At 40.7% G+C, this 24965-nt stretch overlaps 2 protein-coding genes across 9 annotated transcripts in view; one reads left to right on the plus strand and one right to left on the minus strand.

Annotated features, from left to right (window-relative positions):
• SON (SON DNA and RNA binding protein) overlaps nt 1-18287 on the minus strand; it is a 32330-nt gene extending 14043 nt beyond the window's left edge. For 3 of the 5 annotated variants that reach the window (XM_036087482.2, XM_036087483.2, XM_036087484.2), the window contains exons 1-6: nt 18135-18286; nt 14886-15052; nt 7038-12950; nt 5257-5417; nt 3180-3326; nt 2817-3005 (exon numbers count right to left, since the gene is read on the minus strand). In XM_036087482.2, the coding sequence (XP_035943375.1) occupies nt 2817-3005; nt 3180-3326; nt 5257-5417; nt 7038-12950; nt 14886-15052; nt 18135-18211 (6654 nt within the window). In that variant the 5' untranslated portion in view covers nt 18212-18286. Of the gene's footprint in view, nt 1-1908; nt 2711-2816; nt 3006-3179; nt 3327-3502; nt 5028-5256; nt 5418-7037; nt 12951-14885; nt 15053-18134 lie in introns of those variants that run through there. The other 2 variants (XM_036087485.2, XM_036087486.2) reach the window with 2 other exon arrangements.
• GART (phosphoribosylglycinamide formyltransferase, phosphoribosylglycinamide synthetase, phosphoribosylaminoimidazole synthetase) overlaps nt 17764-24965 on the plus strand; it is a 31866-nt gene continuing 24664 nt past the window's right edge. The window contains exons 1-4 of one of the 4 annotated variants that reach the window (XM_036087489.2): nt 17764-17884; nt 21718-21903; nt 24235-24330; nt 24778-24952. In XM_036087489.2, coding sequence (XP_035943382.1) covers nt 21759-21903; nt 24235-24330; nt 24778-24952 — 416 coding nt within the window. In that variant the 5' untranslated portion in view covers nt 17764-17884; nt 21718-21758. Of the gene's footprint in view, nt 17885-19218; nt 19326-21717; nt 21904-24234; nt 24331-24777; nt 24953-24965 lie in introns of those variants that run through there. The other 3 variants (XM_036087491.2, XM_036087490.2, XM_078076910.1) reach the window with 3 other exon arrangements.

Consider the following 24965-nt stretch of genomic DNA (forward strand, 5'->3'; position numbering starts at 1 on the left):
TACTGAGGATGCTGCTGGCTGGCTTCTGGGTAGGAAGACGATGCTATGGCAGTAAGGCACAGTCTGATGAGCTGATATTCCATAAGATACGGATTTATGTTGATCCATCCACATCTATCCACTCATGCTTATGTCAAAGAGCACTCATGTGCAAGACAATTAGTGGGGTTAAGGATTACAGCAAAGCTGAGATCAAATCTGTGATCTTTGCTTAAATGTTTTATGCTTAAAACTAAAAAACCACAAACTCCATTTATATTTATTAAAATGAAGATTGATAAATTAAAAAAAAAAATACTTAACAGTGACCATTTGAAAGAACTTTCCTTTTACTCTATAAAAGCCTTTATTTCAACTCCTCACAGGGAATCAAAAGGGTCAATGCTCCCATAAAATGTCACCAATAGTATTCCACAAACATTGGTATACAGAACATAATCTTACAAATGTATTTGCAAGATACAGCTAAATAACTAGAACTAAACATTTTATACTGTGACCATTTCCTCGAGGTGTTTACTACTATTGTTGGGTAAAAGTACAGAGACCTAAAAAGCAAAACAAAACCCTACCCTTTTTCCTCTTCTAAAATTTTGGGATTTGTTTCTGCTTAAAGTTAACCTACATATTTTTTCAGTCTGATCTTCTACGAAACTAGCTCAAAGCGTTCTGGTATCAAATACTTGTATATACCCTCCCATAGGAGAAATCCGCTTTTCTTTAGCCCTCTGAACTTTTTTTCCTGCTTTCATGAAAGACTGCTTAATATAAAATTCGAATACCCAACTTTTCCCCCTGGGATTTCTTTGGAATAATTCCCCCCAACTTTTAAAATCTGACAACCGCTTTTGATGACAGACAAGGCTAAGGCACCACACTGTCAGTGTTAAGACTGAAAATGGCAGAGTACTAAACTTCAAATATATAAATAAATATATATACATAAAGTCTCAATCAAAAAGAAACATTCATCAGGATTCACTAAGCACTTTCCCCATGTTCAACTAAGGTTAAAATAGTTATGATCACTTATTTTCTCAGGATAGTCCCTTGGAATTTTTCAATATTCTCGGCTGGAAATGTTTTCTCACATAAATAATCTCCGTATGTCTTTCCCAACTCTGTTAAATGCTTAATCTGCAAATTACTAAAAGCGTATGTATCAGAATTTCTAAGTCTGTTTGGCCCTCTTATCATGATCTATATTCAGCTATTACAAGATTTAAGTCAATTGCAAATGTCAGTTAACCCTTCCCTCTTGAGATGTGCAGGTAGCCTGATTTGGGGATTAGCAACTGAGCTACTCAACTGGTTTTATTAAAATAATGTCCAAACCAACTATCCCTTCCTCACTGGTGATAGTATAACTTGCTTCAATTGCTGAATCCCATGTAAATATAAATCATCACTGGGGACTGTAAGTTGCACTAGCTAATTATCATGTCCGGCTTCATCATACAGAACTTGCTCTCTCTTAAAACGCCACAGGTCAAAAAAAACTGTGAAAATGTCACCTGTGAATAGCTCAGGGGAAAAAATATACTATCAAAAGATTTCTGATTTGGGTTCTGTTCACTTTCTGATTTTATAAACAACAGGATTTGTTTACTTGTAATAATGGAGGTGTTTAGTTTAAGATGATATGGCCAATGAAGGGAATCTGAGTTGGAGAGAACAGGTCTCTCTGACCCATGTATCCCAGAACTGAAGAAAAGAAGTGGGGAAGAAGTCCCACATTGTAAGGGCCTCATATTATCTAGTCCAGTCCTTGGACAAATGTCTGAGCTTTGGAACCAAGGGCAAGAGGTGATAACTAGTCTATAGTATCATTCAAAACTCCCACCCCCGCCCCTAATAATTCTCCACCCTCCCAGATCCCCCAAGCGTGATTTTGCACAACAAGTTAAATAAAAGTAAACTGTTTATTAAAAGATACAGCAAAGGTACAGATACAGAGATACATACAAAGATACAGATATATATATATATATATTTACATATATATACAGTCTTGCTGTTTTCATGTGCACTATACTTAGCAGCACATTATTTAATCAGGCAGCATTTTAATGGGGTTGTTTTGACACTTGGCATTATTACTGCGTCATTTTGACAAGATACAACTATAGCCTCATGGAAATTTCAAGGTGTGAATTCCACTTCTCCAACTTTTAATAGTAGCAAAGAGGGGAAGGAGAAGGGAAATGGGAGTACCAAGGCTGAGCATTAGGTTAAACACAAGAATTCCAAAGGGCCAAGGTAGCACAGGGAAGGGAAAATGATTAAAATTAAAGGCTATCTGACAAACCACCCAGAGAAACCATTATTTAAGGGCAATGGGCTATGTATCCAAGATGCTCACACATTAGCCTACAATGACCTTTTCCAATCCAGTTCTTGTGTTGAACCTGAGGATCTGCCTCTCTCTGCTCAATCCCTCCACCCAGTAAATTTGCTACCACCAAAATCTAGAGCTATAGAGCCTTGAAGCAAAACGGGAAGCTAAATAGTTGTACCTTGGGCTACCTTCCCATAAGTGCAAGGAGGGCCCAATGTTGGGTAGGGATGTGATAACACTGTTCTCTGCAATTCGATGCTTTTCACTTTGTGGCTTGGTTCCACAAAGTGAATTGCATCGAGTTACTGTCAAATGAGAAGCTGCGGGTTGTTTCATCTGTCGTCTAACCCGGCCCTGCCGTTTAACCCGGCCCTAAGAAGAGTGAAACAGAATCCAAATCAGATATAAAGTAACAATAAAATGGGAGATTCAGGTATTAAAAAACAAAAAACAAAAACACAATATTCCTCTTACTTACCTCAGAGGGCAAATTGCTGCTGAAAACATTATCATCATCTTTGTTTTCTTCACCATTTTTCTCTACAGGAACCCATTCTCCATAAACACTATCTGCTTCTTTTTTTCGATGTTGAGATCCAGATGACACAGGAAACTCTTTTGTTAACGTTACCTGGCTTTTTGGTGGAGTTGGCTTTGCTGCAGCAATCTAAAAAATAATGTATTTCCTTAATTAAAACTCCAAAGACTTTCAACATAATCTGAAAATAGTTTTGTTCATTATTTCTCATGGTAATCCAAAAATTAAAACGTTAAATTCCATTTGAGTTTTATTTAAATAGTCCCTATGCTGTTTCATCAAACCATAAACACTAATACTCACATTCAGATTGAAAAAAATGGGTTTGGGTTCACTGAGTTTAAAGGGATGATGATAAAAAGGAGGTTCTTCTTCCTCTTCGTCCGAAACATGAGGCTTATTCACTATTACATCATCATCTTCTTTACTTTGTGCGATCTGTTTGCATTTCTTAAAAAATAAAAACAAAAAATAAATCTTACACTTTATATGGAATAACATGCAATTTTTTTAAAAAAATCGAAACCACATAAAATCAACTTTCAGAAATAAAACAAGATTAACAACAGGTTGTAGGTAAGTAACTTAGCGTACTAGCTATTATTTAAACACACTCTAGCTGGTCAGTCAGTCAACAACATTTATTGAGCACCTACTATGTGCAGAGCACTGTACTGGGCACTGTCCAGGGAATACAAAAAAAAAAAAAGAAAGAAAAGTAGAAGACGTGGTCCCTGCTCCCAAAGAGCTTACAATCTAGGTCAAGAAACAGAATTACATACACATGAAATAACTGAGGAACGCTTTTACAGAGCAACACAATTAACAAGTGCAAACTGATATAATACAAACTGAGTACATAAGTGCTGAAAGAACAAAAGCTTAAGAGAAAACAGAATCAGGCAGAATTTGATAATCAAGGGCTATTCCTTGAGTTCTAAGCCAGATTTTCATAGTTAAGAACAAGGATTGGCAGAAAAGAAAAATAGAGTCATCCTAGTTAGATGGTGGTAAAAAGGTGAGAAACTTATTGGAAGAACAAGAGGGCTGAAAATGAGGCTTAAAAACATATAGGGAAACACTAAGTGTTCACGAGGCTTTAGATAAGGAGCTTAGATTTGATAAGCAAGTAATAGAAGCCTTCACTAAGTCCTTAAATTAAAAAAGTTATAATTCATATTGCAATAAATCTAAGTGAGAAAACAGATTAAGAAACTATATGAACCCCCAAATGCATGGCAAAATAAAAAATTTTAAACTTCTGCAACTGGGTTAGATGGTAATTGTCTCTCCATAAATGTTTTGTAGGTTTGAGTCTCTAAAGGAACAAAACTCAAGAATGAAAAATAAGGCATGATGGAGAGAGTGTTAACTGATGAGGTCTGACACATAAAGCAAAGTCCATTCCTTCCTAAGAAGCTAAGGAATAGACTCTATTACCTGGCTTTATAAAAAGGTCAGAATAAATTTGGGTGGACTTGTCTATACAAGCAGTAGAATTTGTCACATCCATCATCAATTGAAAATGTTACAATAGGATAAAAAGCTCAATTGGCCAAAAAAACACAGAGTATATACCAAGCTTGTAACCAAGGGGAACAGAATATATTGACAGTGGCAGGCTGGCATAAGGCTAGCCAATAACAAGTTTCAATATATGAAACAGTGTGATATTTCTGGATCCTAGCAGCAATATTTCAGCATCCTCCCAAAAAAAATAATAATAATAAAAATAATATTAACAAAACAAAGCCAAAAAAGCCTCAATTGAAAAGATCAAATTCTTAAAAACAAAAATAAGTGTGTTTAAAATATATGTTACTGCCAAAACCCGAACCGCAGGAAGAACTGATAATGGCCGGCCATTATCACCAATGGCTGGTACCAAACAGCCAAAACCCGAAATGTTGATGCGTAAGAAGTTCCTTTCAGGCAATGGCCAGCTATTCTCATTAATTTCCAAGCTCCGGTGGCAAAAGATCATTTCTGAAGATTGTCTGTGTCTTTACGTATATGCAGTACACTCGTGGCGATCAGTGAACACGTCGTGAATGGAAACGAAACTGTAGGCGAGCTTCTGCGTGTTGCTCACTCAACACCTCCTCCATTCAAACGAACCGTCCCACTCCTCAGTCAGTTTGGCTTCTAAAACTGGAAAGCAAAAGTAATGGGAAGTAACTTTTAGCTAGCGGAGCTTAGCCATCCCGGATAATGGCCTGCTAAACAGAGCTTCTGCCGCTGCCACATCTGTATTTCGGGTTTTGGCCACTCGGTGCCAGCCATTATCAGTTCAGCCCACAATTCGGGTTTTGGCACGCTCCAGAGTCAACATCACTGAAATAATCCATTTAAGAATGTAAACAAATTCTGTCTAGCTTACCTCAGTTAGTTCTTCTATAGTAGCTCCTCCTGACTTTTTAGCAACTTTCTCTTCTATTGTAGGTGGAGGTGCAGGCTTTAGGTTTGGCGGTAAAGGAACACCAGCCTTAGCACACATGGCAGCTGCATTAGCTTTGGCTATTTCAAGTAATTGAGCCTTATCTGGAAGAAGAAAAATATAAGGAATTTTCCTATAGGCTTAACACTTTGTATTATCTAAAATCTTATATGGTAACAAAATTAAAGGCATCAGTTTTCTGCCCTAACATATAACTGTGATCAAATCATTCCTTGGCTGAGTAAATGACCCGAGTAAGTTGACATTTAGCTTCCCATTCAAATACTATACAAAATAGCATACAACATTCTACCACACACTCTGACACACATACACGGCAGAGCCCTCTTTATTTTCCAAAATTATGATGCCCTTAAAATTACTTTCCTTTTAATGTCATTTTAAATCACTCTTTAAGCCCAAGTTCAAGTGCCAACTCTTCTAATAGGCCTTAAGTCAGAATTTAACACTTCTCCAATGTGCTCCCCAAAGTGCCTTACCTACACCAGTACTTACAGTAATCATCACATTCTACTTTTTTTGGCAGGTTACTATTAATAAGAGAGACATATATGCATTTTATCCATGTCTCTTCTACCAACTTGTAATCACTTCAAAGATGTAATTCTATGAATAAAAACAGAACTCAACTTTTGTTGAACTGAATGCATTTTCCCTTATTGTTCTATTAAGGGCCTACTTTAGACAACCCTGACCTAGAAATGTCCAATCTACTAAGATAATGATAAATCATCCAGCAGGTAGTCATGCACTATCCATCAAGTTTTAATCATCCCTGCACAGTTCTTAAATCAAGAGGAACTAGAGCATTTTACTTTTAAAGGCAGATTATTAAAATACTAAAATCACTTTAATGAATTTAACTTGTTTTGCTAGTATCAGCCACCCAGCTAAAAAATAACTCCCCACATGCAAAATTCCCTACTCACTTCCATTCTTTATCCATTATACCAATCAGAATTACCTTCACACAGATTTAACAGCCCTGTGTTGCCATTTTCAGATATGTAACTTATTTTAAAAAAAGACTAATTTTAGGCTTATATGCAAGATTCTGTATTGGAATACATACAACAAAACAATCAAGCATATACCAGCCTTGTCGTTAACTAGACTTGTACTTTCCATCTTTAGTTATGGAAGATAGTTGAAGCAAACTAAAACTTTCAAGTATGAAAACATCTTGGTTCTAATACACTCCAAAACAGGTCTTTTTAACTCCAATTATAAATGTACTTATCACTACACAATTTTCAAACACAAGCAAATCTAATTACCGCTGACCCTTGAACAACAAGGGTTAAAGGCGCTGGCTGACCCCTATGTAACTTGAAAACTGCATATAACTTTTGATTACCCAAAAACTTAACTACTGATAGTCTACTGATAACTACTGATAACATAAACAGCGGATTAACACCTATTTTGTATATGTATTTACATGCTTCGTGCTAAAGAAAAAATTTTAAACCATAAAGAAAATACATTTATACTACTACTATGTTATTTATCAAAAAAATCCACACATAAGTAGACCCATCCAGTTCAAACCCATGTTGCCCAGGAGTCAACTACAGAAACTTAAAGACAGAAATACTTATCCTAAACCAATAACCCAAAGGATTCCACTTGACTTAAAGATCAGAAAAAAATTACTTAAGTCATTCTCTATTACAATGCCATTAAATTTTAAAAAGACTTACTTAAATCTGTCAGACGTTTAGGTGATCTGCCTCTTTCAGAAGACCTGGATCGTTTACGACGGATGGGAGATCTGCTAAACCTTCTTCTCAAGGGTGTTCGTGATCTCCTTAATCTTACTGGTGAGATACTAAAGCTTCGTCTCCTTACCACAGACCTTGATCTTCTCCGGCGGCTAGGGGTGCGGCTCCGGCGGCTAGGGGTACGGCTCCGGCGGCTTGGGGTGCGGCTGCGGCGGCTTGGGGTACGGCTGCGACGGCTTGGGGTGCGGCTGCGGCGGCTTGGGGTGCGGCTGCGGCGGCTTGGGGAAATACTAAAGCTCCTCCTCCCCACAGATCTAGATCTTCTTCGACGACTTGGAGTGTGACTCCGACTCCGACGACTTGGGGTGCGACTGCGAGCTCTAACTGTTTTCCGGTTATCCCTGGAACTTGATCTTTTTCTTTTTCTTTCCCTGGACTTCGACCTGTGCTTTGGAGATCTTTTACGCTTCTCTTTTGATACAGATCGCCTTCCTCTGGACTTTGACCTTGACCTGCTGCTCCTCCTCCTGCGCCTTGAACGGGACCTTGAACGTGTTTGAGAGCGATGAGACTTGGACTTAGATGATCTCTTCCTTGCCCTAGAACGAGATTCACTGGTACGCTTGCGTGATTTGTGTTCAGAAGACTTGGAACGCTTACTTCGAGATCTTAACGAAGAGTCTCTTTTCTTCTCTTTCTCACCTTTGTCTCGGTTTTTGTTTTTCTTGCTTTTCTCATGTGTATCCTTAACTTTTACAAAAATTTCATAATCATCTTTTTCCTCTGAAGACGACTCTGAAGCTCTTTCTGGTATACTGATTACAACTGGACTGGCAGCAGATTTGTCACGTTCAACCTCACTTGCAAGTAAAGGTCCTTCAATACCAGCTCTAAGGCTTGTAAGGCGTTCCATGTCCTTAGGAAGTAACGGTCTCACTAAATCTGCTTCATTAATATCATCAATATTGGCAGAAAATCCCGAATCAGACAGTATCTCTTTAGTAGGGAGAGGTACTTCTTTATCTTCTCCACTACTTTCTTTAGGACTGAGAGCAACTGCTAATGTCTGGTCACAGTCTTTTATAGATAATGGTCCTTCCGCATCCTTACTAATAAAGTTATTAGATGGTAAATCAAGATGAATGTCTTTAGCAGGCAAAGGTCCCTCTATGTCAGCTTCACTACCACCACTAGGGCTAGTGGAAATTATCATGTCATGTTCAGTATCTTGAGTAGTTAATGATACTTCAACGTCATAATTACTAACTGAACCAAGAGCAGATACTGTGGCAAATTCAATACCCTTACTAGTTCCCATTGCATCAGGTTCAAGAGCAGGGGGACCAGCAGAAGACAGAGTTCCTCCATCAGCTTCACTAACACTAGAACAGGTATCCAATACTGGGCATTGTTTAGTCTCACTGATGGACAAAATATTCCCTTCACCAATTTCACCAACAGCACCAGTGCTGGCAGCAGACACTAATGTATTATGCTCCACCTCTTTAGCAACTAAATGATTATTTATATTAAGGTCTATATTTGTACCATGTTCACTTTCGTAAGGGTCGTTCTTCAGGTGTCCTTCAGCATGTGGCTCTTCATCTGAATTCATGGGAATCTCCTGTATGCCAAACTCTGGAGCAAGATTTTGATCACCAGAGAGTAAATTCACTCCTTTTATAACACTAGACTCCAGTATCATTGGTGTAGACTCTAAAACCATCTTAGTTGGTATTACTTGGGTCTGCTCTGAGACAGTAACAGCAGGCTCTGAAATTATCACAGTGGATTCTTGGACAGAAACAGATGGTTCTGAAACAACTGCATTAGGCTGAGGGACCGACACTGCTGGTTCCAGGCCAGGCACAGCGGGCTCCAGGGTAGAAACAACTGGCACAGGAGTGGTAACATGCTCTGACTCGGCCAAGGCCAGGGTCTCAGGGACAGCCTCAGCAGGTGGGTCTGGAACAGCCACAGCTGTTGGGTCTGCGATAGCCACGGCTGGGGTCTCCAGGACTGCCACAGCTGGGGGCTCTGGAACAGTCCCAGTTGGTGGCTCTGGGACAGCCACAGCTGGAAGCTCTGAAACAGCCATGGCTGGCAGCTCTAGAGTGCTCTGTGATGGCTCTGGATTAGTTGCAGCTGGCTCTAAGAGAGACAGAGACACCTCTGGGGCAACATGTCCTGAAGCTTTCATGGAATCAAAGGTCTCTGCCGTCTCAGGCGTAACTGAAGACTCTGATGTTAATACAGTTGGTTCAGCTGACATTATGGGAGTTTCAGATACCATGTAAGTCACTGCTCTCTCTGGAACAACTTGATGTTCTTCTGCTACTACAGCAGACTCTACAGGTGTTGTTGTAACTGAAGACTCTGGCTCTAATGGTGGTTCTGGAACAGTCACAGCAGCCTCTGATGCTAACACCGAAGGATCTGATGCTGACACCGAATAATTAGCAGGCAATGCCGAAGGCTCTGAAATCTCATTTTGACTCACAGAAGGTTCAGAGAGCGACACAGACTCTTCAGGAGGTAATGCTGGCACCTCAGTAGGCCAAGTGTTTTCAGCTGTTAATGCTGACTGCTCAGTAGGTAATGCCGGACCCTCTGGTGGTTCCTCAGGAGGCAATGGTGGTGTCATTGGCGGCTCCTCAGGTGGCAATGGTGGCATTGTTGGAGGCTCTTCAGGAGGCAAAGGTGGCACCATATATGCCTCCGTATATGTATCAGTATAAGAATCGGTGTAAGAATCAGCTGCCATAGACATCATTGAACGATCAGCAGTGTAAGATGACATCATAGATCGGTCAGCTGCAGAGTACGATGACATCATAGACCGGTCAGCAGCAGAGTAGGACGACATCATAGACCGGTCGGCACCCATGGACATCATAGATCGGTCAGCCATTGGGGACATCATGGAGCGCTCGTAAGCTGACATCATAGAGCGTTCATAAGCTGACATCATAGAGCGCTCAGCCATAGGGGACATCATAGAGCGCTCATAGGCTGACATCATAGAGCGCTCATAGGCTGACATCATAGAGCGCTCAGCCATAGGGGACATCATAGACCGCTCATAGGACATCATAGAGCGTTCGTAAGATGACATCATGGAACGTTCTGCAGCATAGGACATCATCATAGAACGTCTAGATGCTAACATCAGGGGTCTTGGTGCTAACCTATATGGCCTGGGGGCTATTCTGTAAGACCTGGGTGCTATCCTATAGGGTCTAGGTGACATCCTATAGGGATCAGGAGTTAGTCTGTAGGGATCATGGCCTAATCTATAGGGGTCTTGCCCTAACCTGTAGGCATCATGACCTAACCTATAAGGGTCATGACCTAACCTATAGGGATCCTGAGCTAACCTGTAAGGATCCTGAGCTAACCTGTAGGGATCAGGAGATTTTGAACCCAACATAGCAGAATCTTGGGTACTAGATGCTAACATCTGGGCATCCATGGTACCAGATGCCAACATCTGAGCATCCATGGTGCCGGAGGCTAACATCTGAGAGTCCATAGTGCCTGATGCTAACATCTGAGAATCCATAGAGCTAGTAGCTAACATCTGGGAATCCATGGTGCTGGTTGCTAACATCTGGGAGTCCATGGTGCTGGTTGCTAACATCTGGGAGTCCATGGAGCTGGTTGCTAACATCTGGGAGTCCATGGAACTGGTTGCTAACATCTGAGAGTCCATGGAACTGGTTGCTAACATCTGGGAGTCCATGGAGCTGGTTGCTAACATCTGAGAGTCCATGGAGCTGGTTGCTAACATCTGGGAGTCCATGGAGCTGGTTGCTAACATCTGGGAGTCCATGGAGCTGGTTGCTAACATCTGGGAGTCCATGGTGCTAGAGGCTAACATCTGGGAATCCATGGTGTTGGACGCTAGCATCTGGGAATCCATGGTGTTGGACGCTAGCATTTGGGAGTCCATGGTGTTGGACGCTAACATATGGGTCTCCATGGTGTTAGAAGCTAACATATGGGATTCCTGGGCCATCAAGGGATCCACTCCTACTGTTACAGAAGTCTCCCCCACTAATGTAGTAGGCAGCTCCTGTGCTACCGTATTATAGGATTCCAGCGCTGTCGTCGAGGGCACCTCCAGGGACTGCGACACGGTCATCGTTGACAGCTCCGTTGTCACCACAGACTGAACAGAGATCTCCAGCGCCACAGTTGCCACAGGCTGCCCAGGCAACTCTGGTGCCCCAGGCTGCCCTGGCAACTCCAGCACCCCTGTTGCCAGAGGCTGCCCCAAAAGCTCCAGTGCTCCAGCTGCCCCAGACTGCCCCGAGAACTCCAGTGCCCCAGTTGCCATGAGCTGCCCAGGCAACTCCAGTGCCCCAGTTGCCACAGGCTGCCCTGACAACTCCAGTGCCCTAGTTGCCGAAGGCAGCCCTGGCAACTCTGGCACCCCAGTCACCGAAGGCTGCCCCGGCAACTCCAGCGCTGTCGTTGCCACTGGCTGTCCTGGCAACTCCAGCACCATCGCTGCCTCAGGCTGCCCCAGCAACCCGGTTGCCGTTGTCACCTCAGGCTGCCCAGGATGTTCCACCGTTGTCATCCCCATAGGCTGCTCCAACTCTGACGTCGTCACAGGTTGTTCGGTCAACTCCATTGCTACTGTTACCGCAGGCTGCCCTGGCAACTCTACCGCTGCTGTCACCGCAGGCAGCCCTGGCAACTCCTGTGCCATCACAGGTGGCTCTGGTACCTCCTGTGGTGGCTCCAACCCCACGGATGGTGCTGGAAGCCCTGGCAATTCCTGCGACAACTGTGGCACTGATGTCGCAGAGGGCCCCGGCAACTCAGGCACTGCCGTTGCAGGGGGCCCTAGCAACTCAGGCACTGGGGTAGAAAGGGGGCCTGGCAACTCTGGCAATGGGGTAGCAGAGGGCCCAGGTAACTCCAGCACTGGAGTCACAGGGGGCCCCTGCAACTCCGGCTTGGAGGTCGCAGGTGGCCCCGGCAACTCCATCACTGAGGCCACCGACGACTCCGGCAGCTCCAACGCTGTGGTCTTGGGCAGCTCCAGCAACTCCTGTGGTCTTGTCATGGATGAATCTGCAATCTCCGATGGTACTTCTACAGGCTGCTCTGGCAATCTGAGCCCTTCAGTTGCGGATGACTCTGGAAAATCCATTGTTGTTGATGTGCTTGGCTCAGGGTGTACCTCAGTAGGTATCTCGGATGATACCACAAGGGTTTCTGATGGCTCTAGCCCTTTTGCTACTGGAGGTTCTAACATGATCTTTGATTGCTCTGGAGGTGTGGTCTCCAAAGATTTCAGCACAGGCTTCATCTGATACTCTGTTGACATTGTTACAACTGGCTCAGGTGACTTTAGCACTACTGATGTAGTAGGCACTGGTGCCGTTGTAAAGGAATCCAGAATCTTTGTCATGGATGGTTCCAGCATGACTGCCACAGACTGCTCTGACTGCACTGAAATTACTGATGTTGATGCAACGGACAGTTCTGCAGTTTTTGTAGCTGGCTTCAGAGTTTCTAAAGTGTGTGGCTCTGATATCTCCATTGATACCACAGGAGGTTCTAACATAACCTCAGGAGATTCACTGGTCTCAGAAAGGCCAAACGCTCTTACAGGATGCTCCAGTGCCATCGTTGAAGGTTCAGAATCAAACTTCAAAAAGGAATCCGATTCTAAATCTATGTTCCCATCATGATGTGATTTCGCCTTTGATTCAGATTCTTCTGGCTGTCTTTTATACTTTTTTTCCTTTTCTTTCTTCTTTTTCTTCTTTTTATTTTTGTGCTTTTTATGCTTCTTTGACTTTTTGGTGGGAATTTCATCAGTAGGATCTGTTTGTACAGACACACATCTACTTTTTCTGGAGGCCTCCTTCAGGTCTGAAATTAAAGAAAATTAATTTTGTCAAGCATTCCCCAAAATAAACTTAGATAATAAATCACATAAAATTTACATTTCATGTTAAGACACCATAGTGTAATGCTTCTTGTTAAGTTAAATAAAGTTACCAAATAAACTATGTTCTCTACAAACCAATTATCTAAAGATTGAAACTTTTCCAATATTTCTTTCTACGACTAAAGTCTGGGTTAAAAACAAATTCTCAGTTTATCACGGAAACTTGAAAGTCACATTAAAATGTATTTAGTTTACTAAACTTATTTACAACTATTTTCTCCAGCTCTCAAATTACAGCAAACTACTTTCAAACTACACTTACAGAGGAAAATCTCCCATTACCAATTGTTAAAATTCCTATAAAAATATACACATTAAATCACTTTATGACTATTTAATAAACCCTATTTATACAGGAAACAACACTGGCTCTGGAACAGACGGGTCTGCTTCTGGATCCTGAATCAATTACCACTCACTAGGTGAATGGACTTGGCGAAATTACTGACACTGTGTCTCCTAGAGTTAGAGGACAAAGTGAGTTAAAAACACACAAAGTACACTGAACAATGCCTGGCACATAGTAAGCCCTCAGCAAACGCTAGTGATTGCTTTTATATAATACACAAAGGGCCGAACAACTAACGTAAAGCAGCAACACGAAACTTGAATTTTATCTCATCACACCCATGTCACATTCTAATAAAAAAACCTTTTCCTTCAACACTCTTCTAAAATTACTAAAATAATCTTAATGTTTCCACTTAAAAAACACGTCACTTCAGGAAAAAAATTCTTATACCCCTTTACATTTAACTTAAGAACACTGCATATCTGAAAGAAAAAATAGCTTTCGACTTTATAACTAGGCTAATTTACTGTAATGCCATTATCAAAATAGATAAATTTTAGTGATCCCAGAAAAGCTGATCAGATATCCAGGCCACTAAGATCATGGGAAAAATGAATTAATACATGACAAGATCCACTCCAAAGCGAAACTATTTTCTACCTCTTATTTATTATGCACCTAATGCTAGTTAGCTAAGTTATAATTCAAGAAAAAGCTGCTACAGCCATGCATCCAAATATAGCTGAAATCTATGTTTTTTTTTACCATATCCTAGATTAAAAATAATACAAATAAAAAATAAAAAACCATACCACCCCATTTCCAAAACTGAAGATAGTTATTTTTGTGGTTGATCATAAATCTTTCATTTCTAAGCTTCAATTATTTAATTAATTCCCCAAACACTAAATATCAAAGCAATGATTTCTCTCCATTCACTGCACTTTTAAGAGGAATAGATGCAAAAACAAGGCAATCTCTGAGCTTGGGCTTTAAAATAAAATTTCCCAGGGTTTTAAAATCATTACAAATTTGGTGGGGCGCCTGGGTGGCTCAGTTGGTTAAGCGACTGCCTTCGGCTTAGGTCATGGTCCCGGAGTCCTGGGACCGAGTCCCACATCGGGCTCCCGGCTCAGCGGGGAGCCTGCTTCTCTCTCTGACCTCCCCTCTCATGCTGTTTCTCTCTCTCTCTCTCAAATAAATAAATAAAATCTTAAAAAAAAAAATCATTACAAATTTGGTCCAGGCTCCTGTATCTTCCAAAACAGACATTTACACAATTGTTCCATGAAAACCCACATTCAAAATCCTGGTAGAGAGTCACTACAAAACTGAATAAAATAAAGTTATAATCCACCAACAAAGCAATCAAGTATCAATGCTCATGTTTCACGTACAACGGTATTTTCAGAGAAGACTTTAAACAAAGTCTTCAATAAATAAACTCAAACTTACTGAGTTTTAGAACTAACAAAATTTTTAAATACCCTGTAGTAAAAAAATAATACTGTTAACTATTTAAAAATCTTAAAGTTTTTGAGACCGCTGATTATCTCCAGCTTACCTGGCTTATATCGTAGTTCTGTATCTAAGACCCCAGAAAGTACTTCCTCTATCTTCTGAACTATTTCTTCATTTGGGAGGCTCCTGGCAGAGGCAGCTGCATCACCTGCCTGGTTTCCTTCATTAGGTGTATTTGTTTCACCATTGAGCTGGCCTTCACTTCTTCCACTTGACAAGAAAAGTTATCAAAATTCATTAATACTTTTACCACACCATATAATATTTATAACTCAACTGATTAGAATAATCTTACATTGTTCACACATTTCAACATTTTGTATTTCTTTCAGATGATATTCAACAGTGCTTCCTTCACCCTATCTACTTAAAGTTGGTACATTTTCACTTTTACACAATCACTTAATTTTCAGAACTATGAAAGCTAAGAAAAAAAGTCTTTAAAACAGCTAAGCTTTTTAAAAAAATAATAAAATATTCCCAGAAATTTAAACTGATTTAGATGTGAGTTACTTGTATATTTATCTCAGGGAAGAAAAACTATAAAGATCACAATCACAAATCCAAAGAAAGATATACTACCTAACATACATGGTATAATATACCATTCTAACATTATGATAGAAACTACAACCACAATAAAACCACACCTGTGCATGGATCACAATCAACATCAACAGTATCAAAGAACGGTTACCACTGACACATTTGAGTAAAAAGGGTAAACTGTAGCCTCTGATCAGGTTTAGACTGATCAAAGTTACTGAAATACCATAAAGTTTAAAAAGAAAAATACATTTATACAATTTTTACCCACTGATCAAGAATCCTGATATTTTCTGTTCAAAAAAACTCATGGAAAACAAATGACATTTATAATAACAGTAAATTAACATAGATGGTTTAATGCGTTTTCAATTAACAGGACCAGAAATCTTGACGTGAGAGGCATGTCATTTACCTAGTAATTTTTACTATTTTTGTGTAAGTAAATAAAATTGTTTTGAAAAATAATTTCAACACATTCAATTTAATTAAAATTAGCTAACAAAACAGATCAATTATGATCCACTACCTGATAAAAGTCTCAATGGTCAAAAATCAAAAAAAAATTTTCAGTAGTTGTTATTTGGGAACACTTGATTTTCTAACACGAGTCACGTAACATTAACATTTACTACTAATAAGAATCATTGGGTTTACATTTCTTAACTCAATTAATCCTAACACAACTCTGGGATTAGCAGTATCATTCTGATTTTACAAATGAGGAAAATGACACACAGAAAAAACCTAACTAAAGTTCACGTAACTATTATTAGGTGAAGCTGTATTCAAAACCAGAGCTCCTACTCTTAACCACCACATATATGTAATAGGTATCTTAACTACTTAAACATCAGCGTCCTTACCCAAACTGATATATATAAAAACAGATGGGGAAATATGGCAAATAAAGCTCACTGAAATGACAAATAAGCCAAAATTTTGTTTTTAGACCACTAATGTATTACATATTAGTTGACAAACTAAATATTCTTCTAATAAGTTTATCTAATACTCTTTTTAGACTTTTGTTTCTGGATCTCTTTTACACTCTTCCTAAGCACTTACACATACATGATCACATTATTAGGGCATTTTAAAACTCAAAGAAGCACAACTTTAAAATCTGTTAAAATAATCATCTTACAGCTATCAGATATTTATCTCAGTTACTGAAAAGGGATGAAAATTTCAAACCACCTAAATATCCAACAATACATTCCTACAACAGAAGTCTATGAAGGCATTAAAAAAAGTCCTAAAAGACAACCGAGAATGTGAAAAAGGTAAGCTTGTTCATGATCAGGTGAAAAAACAACACAAAACAAGATCACACTTCACAAAATATTTTTGTGCATCTGTACACACAAGGAAAAAAATGAAAGAACATAAAAAACATTATGTGGTGGCTTTTCAACTTTCTCATTTTTTCTAAAATTTTTACAATAAAACACTTGTTTTTCAAATACAGGAACTGATTTTTAAAGGTATAAAAGACATTACAATAAACACAATCCTCGCTTGAAACTATCAAAGGTTGCAGAAAAATCATATTCCTTTACCTCTGGACTTTTCTCATCATCTAAAATCACTAACATAGAACAAAATTTTAAACAGCCTTGAAATGAGTGAGCGGATATATTTCCTACTTAAACAATATATCCTGCAAAAGTAGTAATTTTGGCGATACTACATACCATTGCCCCAATAACGCTATGTTAATTTCAGCGCTTAATTTACAATTGCGCTTTCGAATTCACGTATTGCTCTTACTCTCAACTTTTAAAATATAACTAGCAAAAACATTTGAACCCGGAAAAAATATTTACGTTACATAAAGCAAAAATACTCAAAGACAACCACGAAACAACGAGACCAACACCATTTTCCTTTCTCGGTAAACAGCTCTTTGGAAATCTCTTCCTGTTCAAATTTTGTGGAACCAAGGGTAAACTACGTAAAGTCTAAGAGCAACGGCAAAAGTAGCGTGTTGGTCATACATGTCAATTGGGGCGGGAGTAGCAAAAAAAAGAAAAAAGAAAAAAAGACCTAAACACAAAGCCTACTATCTACTTGCCAAATTGAAAGATTACTAGTAATTCGAAGTTCCCTTCCATCCTCACCTCAAACATCTCGTCAAAGTACCTTAACATTAATTTGTTAGCAGCTTTAACTTCAATTTCTAATCCATTAGAATGCTGCCTGGTGGAAGCCACAGGACACCAGGGCCCAAATAATCTAATTAAAGGATCCCGACCCCCCAAATGGTCCGAAGCGTGCAATAATAAAGCGGATTTAAGATTACTCAAGAAACGGCCGTTAGAGACCCTTTCCGGTCATAGGCACCGGCCGGCGAAATCCGCGGAGGCGGAGAGGGGGGAGGGGAAACGCGGCGGCGGCGGAGGAGGAGCTGAGGAAGGAACTAGGCCCGTCTCTGGTGCACAACCAGGCCTACAAGTAACTAAAAAGGAAGAGATGACCAAACGGGAAAAAAGAGTAAGCATCCTAACTCGGTTCTAGAAGAGAGAGTCTGGGGCTACCTCGGAAAAGGCGAAGTTCCTCGCTGGAAAGGGAGGGAGCGGATGGGGGGAGGGGGGGAGGGCCCGGAAAATGGATCCCAGGCCCAGGCGGGGCTGTAGCGGGGCCTGAGGCGAGGAACGACAGCGTCTCTGTAGAAAGGTGCTGTGGAAAGCTACACGGGGCCCTATCGGTCCCTTAGGAGCAGAAGAGTCTGGGAAGCGTTTACCTGGAAAGCTCCTGTTGAATTTCCCGGAATTTACTGACCACGAAAGACCTAAAAATCTGCTCGATGTTGGTCGCCATGGCGTCCGCTCCGTTCTCTCAACTCCTCCTCGCTAGTCCTCCAGGCTCCCAGCATGCCTCGGGAGGAGGCGCAGCGGCCAATTCCGTCTTTCGGCGTCCTGATTGGCTTCTGTGGGAGCGTCCAGACCGGCACGCTCCGCCGCTGGGCCAATCAGTGAGCACGGCCCAGTTCTCCTCCGCTGTTTCTGAGCGGCTGGGGTAGAGGTGCTGACGTTTGCGCCGCGCACGACTATGTCCGCCATGTTAGTGACTGACGCAGGCGCCATTACAGGAGAAGTCTCTTCTGAGACGACTGTGTCAGCTTGTCAGTCTCCCAACAGTGTTTGGGGAGCTTTAAGAGGGTTACTAAATGCTCAAGATTACATAGCATGACAAAAGGAAGCAAGAAGGGCTACGTAGTTTGATACGGGGCCTCCGCCGTTTCTGGGTGGCGCCAAGTTGTGTTTTGGCAGGGAGATGCATCCGGAAAAGCATTAATCAGCGCCCGCCTCCACAGTGATGCGAATAAGAACACGTTTTTACCCCCATCTTTTCCCCATGGCACCCCATAATCGCTTCCCCCCACCCTTTTTTTAAGCACTAGGCCAGAGGTCCTAGGCAGCGTGCGGTTCAAAGTCTGCGCATTCTGGTCTCGTAGGGATACTAAGCGGGTCGGAGACTTTCCGCAGTAGCTGGTCAGCTCTGACTCGTTACCAACAATTAGCTAATCGTGGGTTTAGCATTTTGGCCCTCCCCTTTCACAGAGCTCTAAAGGCTCCTGAGGAGGAATAGAGACGTTACGTGGCTCCGAATACTACAGTGATAAACGCGCAAGGTCCTAGTAGCTTTACTGTGGAGTAAGCGAAGGCCGCGCGCAAGAGCCAAAGGCAATCACACTTGATTACCTCGCTGCGGACATCACGGGCCGCGCGCTGACCAATGGGGTGGCGCACCCGGCCGCGGGGCGGGGCGGGCCGGGGCGGGGCGGGGCGGGCGAGGAGAGGCGCGCGCCGGATTGCGCTGGGCCGACTTCCGGCGCGCGACGGGCGCGCGGGCTGCGAGCGCGCCGACGAGCGTGCCAAGTGCGAGCGGCGGAATCGCCCTGTGCAGGTGCAGAACCCTTCTCCGGTTTTAAGTAAAGTACATTTATGCTTTGATTTGGGGATTTAATATCAGGAATTGGATGAAACTGTAGAAACTGGTTTGGCTGTAGGAATTCTCGTCTTGTTTTTAAATGCCGTGGGTGGGGGTTGGCCATGTGCTTTTCACCTCTTTTAACTGAGGTTTACATTGGATCTTCCACTTTCCCTGCCTTATAAAATGTCGGGCCTTTTTGTATCTTTATGCCTTTTTAAGGTCCTAACCCTGAATTGCATATTTTCTCTTTATGCACCCAGTCTGTAGTCTACTTAGTCCACTTTTGTGATTGGTTTCTGCTGCATATTATTCCCCAAGTCCTTTGCAGTGGCTTTACCTGGCTTTTATTCTCGTTTTTAGTTACCCATTTAGATGACTGAGGCCCACGAAGGTTAAGTTCCTCAGGGTATCCCAGCTAGTAAGGGACAGTCCCAATCCAAACCAAAGCACTTTGGAGGCCAGGGCTCCTAACCACTCCTGGTGTGGATTCCTTCAGGCTGAGGGCTAACGCTATTTCTGTGATCCACGGTAGTAACTAGGACAGTTTCCCTTCAGTGCCTCTCCTATTCAAATTAAGTGTATTTTTTCCCTAGATTTCAGAAAAAAAACTCTGCTTATTTCAGGTATTTCAATACACGTGGCAAGTCTTTTCCGTTAAAATAGCTTTGCCTCTCTGAGACAATAGGTTAGCAAATTTTTTTTTCTTCAAGTTTTCAGTGATCATAATCTCATTTGTTAAGAGTATCTGAAGCACAGTTGCACACATTGGAATCCAGGCTTTACTTCCTGTTAGATATGTGACCTACAGCAAGTTATTTAACCTGATTGGACCTCAGTTTCTTCTCTGTAAAATGAGGTGGTTATAGTATCTGCCTCACAAAATTCTTAAGATTAAGTGAAGTAATTCGTGAAAAGTATTTAGAATAGCATCTGGCACAAAGTAAATGCTCAAAAATTGTTTTTTGTATTATCATCTTAGATTTAAGTATAATCCTAGCATCACACAAGAAGTTACTGATTTCAGTTTGCCTTCTACATCATGGAATGCCTTCTAGAGATTAGTAAATTAGTGTGACAAAGTATTCCTTTGGCTTTTCATTCCTGTTAGTATTTCTTCCTGTCCCTAATGTATGAATTTATGTAAAAGTAACAAAATATGAAAACATTTACTACTGCTGAGTGTCAGAAATTATATTAGCTGTTTATAAATGTCATTTCAGTTAACCCTTAGGTAGCCTCTTAAGGCAAGTTCTCCTATTTCCATCTTTTAAGATGTAAAGAAATTGAATTAGAGATTGTAAGAGCTTAGCCAAGGTCACAGTGCTCACTTGAGTTAAGTGTTGCATCCATCCTGCTAAGAATCAAATGCCAGAGCCAAAGTGAGACATGTTCAAGTTTGATTTTGCCTTCTCTACCAACTTCCTAACATATTACACTGACTTCTTAAATCAGGAGTCAGCAAACTATGCCCCGCCCCCCCCACCTGTTTTTGTACATTTCACCAAATAACAATTTTTGCATTGTTAAATGGTTGGAAAAAAGGATATTTTTTATGACATGTGAAAATTATATTAAAATTACAGTGTCCATAAAGTTTTATTGAAACACACTCATGCTTATTTTATGTAAGCTTCTGGTAGCTTCTTATCGCTTGGAGCAGAACATAGGCAAACTATGACCTACCGCCCACTGCCTATTTATGTAAGGTTTTACTGGACATTGCCATGTTAATCCATTTCTATATTGTCTATTGCTGCTTTTATGACACAGCAGCAGAGTTGACTTGTTACTTATAGAGATTGTATGACTCTCAAAGGTGAAAATATTTACTATGTGGTCCTTTTACAGGTCCCAGTCTTAAATATTTCTTTCAACTTATAATGTTAAAGTCTATTATTTATAGTATCACAAGGCTTAAAAGCAGGTACTTTAAATTTGGGGTCTAAATTTGCAATATTAGGATTCATGTTTAACTGAGGCTTGATGATTATAAATCTTTTAAAAGTGGAAAAGTGAAGCCTAAAGAAGGATGATTATTCATAGGAGATTTTTTTTCCCCCCCAAAATCAGGTTAAGTCACCATCTCATTCCTTAACCTAGCTCTAGGCGGGTCTGCCTCATTTTTAAAATACCTCCCTTGGGGCCCCTGGCTGGCTCAGTTGGTAGAGATGCGACTCTTGATCTCAGGGTCGTGAGTTCAGGACCCACGTTGGGTGTAGAGATTACATACATGCATACCTCCCTAATCCTTATGAAGTATAGTCGTCTCAAATTAGGAGTCCTAATTTTTCACAAATGAATCTTTGGAATATTTATATTTAAATATTTAGAAATTGTGATTTCTAAAGTATGTGCATTCTGAAATAACAACTGTGGCTTTCTTTTTGCAGCTTTTATTTTCCTTTTGAATTCCTGCTTTGCAAACAGAGCAATGGCAGCCCAAGTACTTGTAATTGGCAGTGGAGGAAGGGAGCACACACTGGCCTGGAAACTTGCACAGTCTAATCATGTCAAACATGTGTTGGTTGCCCCAGGAAATGCAGGCACTGCCTGCTTGGAAAAGATTTCAAATACTGGTAATCCTCTTTTAAAGTGGAGAGTAATTGTTAATAATTGTAAATGATAAACTGTCAACTATATCTGTTCTTTATAAGGTCGATAGCTATTCAGATCTGAATGTTTTTCTTAACCTTAAAATTTATGTGGTAATTTGAATACTTGCCTTATGTTGTAAATTTTAGGTATCTTGTTCAGAGTGTGGCATTTCTTTATCTTAAATTACTTTAAACCTTACAAAATACACCCATTGAAAAGGTCACAAGTGCCTGAGGTTAAAGCAATTTGATGTGTATTTTGGAAATGAAAAGTTGAGCAGTGCTAGTAAATGTAAGTTTTGGCAATTCTGAGTCCATAATAGACCTCAACCTTTATCTCTTTCACTGGCAAAAGTGAAAAAATGATCAGTTCTTACGCTACATTAAATTCTTTAGTGGCTTCCTGTAGTACTTAGTAAAACTCAAACTCCTTAACATTCCTTTCAAAGCCTTTGCAATCTGGCTTCTGCCTGACTTTCCAGCCTAATATTTTATATCCTTTGTTTTCTTTTCACTATGTTCTGTCCATGCAGTCCTGCCAGTTTCCCAAACAGAGCTGCCTTGAATTTGGTATTTGTTTGTTTCCACCCCTAGCATGACTGGCTCCTCATCATTCAGGTCTTAGTTTATGTGTTATCTCCTCAAAGAGGTCTTTCCTATAGTTTCTACGTAAAGCATGCCCCCTCCATTTCATTTGTTTCCAATCATGAACAATTATATGTATTTACTTTTATTATTTGTGTATCTTTTCTATTGTGTATTTCCTATCTTCATTTCCTTGCTAGAGCAAGCTCTAGAATGTAAGCTACATGAGGGCAAGGAACACTTCTGTCTTGTTTTTGCATCGTGTGCATCATGCCTGGTACCCTATATGGCACTTTATGGAGAAAACATAGACCCAACAAGCCACAAATTGGAAGAAAATAATTGCATATATAGGACCAAAATAATAAAGAAAAAGATAAATAATAAAGTATCTGCTTCCCTGGGATCTTAGCTCTGTGGGTGAGGTATTATATGCATTTATTGAAGAATTGGTACATTCTATCTAGATGTAGTTGATGTTATACAGGCCAGCCCATGAAAATCTCCCAGGATTGCCATGAGACTGCTACCACTTGCAGCAACAGGTTAGGTGTGTCCTCTTTTCTCTTGCCACTCTCTGTTGTACAGAGGTTGTTGGCTCTGCTCAGCCCAGTTGTATTTGCAGGTACTAACCCAGAGTGCATGGTACTCCATCCTTAGCCTACTCAGGCAGTTCCTATAGATTGAGAACTCTACTCTTTCTGCACTTATCCCCAACACATCACAAATGTCACAGAGTAGTTTAAGACTTCGGACAACTTAAGAATGGTGGTCCAGGTACAGTGAAGCAGGAGGGTGCCTATAGAACCAACACATCAGTATATGGTTGATCCTGCTGCTAGTTATTTAGAATTCCATTGAGAACATTTTCCTGGCTTATAGATTGAAGTAAGCTAGGTTACTTCATTCAGGGGGCGCCTGGGTGACTGAGTAGGTTGAGCATCGAACTCTTGGTTTCCGCCCAGGTCATGATCTCAGGGTCATGAGATCTAGCTGTGCTTTGGGCTCTGCGGGGAGTTGAATTCCCCTCTCCCTCTGCCCTCCATGCCCCCCCACTCCCACCCCCCCACCCCCCGTGCTCCGAGCGTGCACGCTCTCTCTCTGAAATAAATCTTTAAAAATAAATAAAATTGTCATTCAGTTCTTAGCTTACCCATCTCTGCACAAAGACCCTTCCAGCTCAACCAGAAATAGCCTCTCAGTTCACCTGATATCATGAGATTTGCCTAATTTGTTCACACTTGGTTTGTTTTTGTTTGTTTTGTTGTTTTTTTGTTTGTGCTTGCATATTTATTACCAAACATTCCCATATAAGCATCCTAAGCATAGGGACTCTATCTTAACATCTTAACTCAGTATCTACCACATAGTGGTTCTCAATAAATCTTGAGTAAATGACATTAAAAGGCAGTTTCTTAGTATATTCTGTGGGACATTTTTTGTTTACAATCAGTGTGACATGAATACCATAGTCAAGATACTTTAATACCTCTTTGGGAAACTTCCTGGTATTTTCATCTAACTAGCAATAGTAATCAAGGACTGAGCTTTGTTGGTTAGCCTAATGTAGTATGCTCTGAATTTCCCATGGTAAAACTATCATCTGTCCCCATAAAAGAAAACAATAGTTAGTAAGCATTTCAAAGTATAGTACTTATTTTTCAGCATGACTGTTCTATTTAAAGAATGTTTGTATCAAGTGAGGTGGGATGTTTTTTCTATTCACAGCCATCTCAATCAATGACCACACTGCCCTTGCTCAGTTCTGCAAAGATGAGAAAATTGAATTCATAGTTGTTGGACCAGAGGCACCTCTGGCTGCTGGTAAAGTTCGTTTCTATTTATTGTTACAGTATATGAAATGCCAACAGGAGCTTAGAGATCCTCTAAGCCAATTCATTTTGCAGATGAGGATTTCTACTTTCATACCACATTGGAAAAAGAGCTTTCACCTTCTTGAAATTTATGGATTCTACATTTTTTCCCTGACACAATAATGTGATGAATGAAAGAGCACATTTGCAACTGTGGAAAATATTTTAAATTTTTATATTCTGCTCTGTTTTGGTGTCTTTGACTCTAACAAATAACTTTTGCTGGATTTGAATCACATGTTAGTAACGTTTTTGTTTATATCCAGTACACAACATGAAAAACTTATTCTCTGCCACTACTCATCTGCCTTATGTCAGTGTAGATTTAGTCTAATCCTGATTCTTCAGAGTCAAAAAACACCTTGGTTCACCTAAAGCTGCTCATTTCCATCAATAGGAATTGTTGGGAACCTGACATCTGCAGGAGTCCGATGCTTTGGTCCCACTGCAGAAGCAGCTCAGTTAGAGTCCAGCAAGAGATTTGCCAAAGAGTTTATGGACCGACATGGAATCCCAACTGCACGGTGGAGAGCTTTCACCAAACCTGAAGAAGCCTGCAGCTTTATAATGAGGTAGCTAGAAGAC

This window comes from Halichoerus grypus, chromosome 1 (genome assembly GCF_964656455.1).
Source record: "Halichoerus grypus chromosome 1, mHalGry1.hap1.1, whole genome shotgun sequence".
Classification (NCBI taxonomy): domain Eukaryota; kingdom Metazoa; phylum Chordata; class Mammalia; order Carnivora; family Phocidae; genus Halichoerus; species Halichoerus grypus.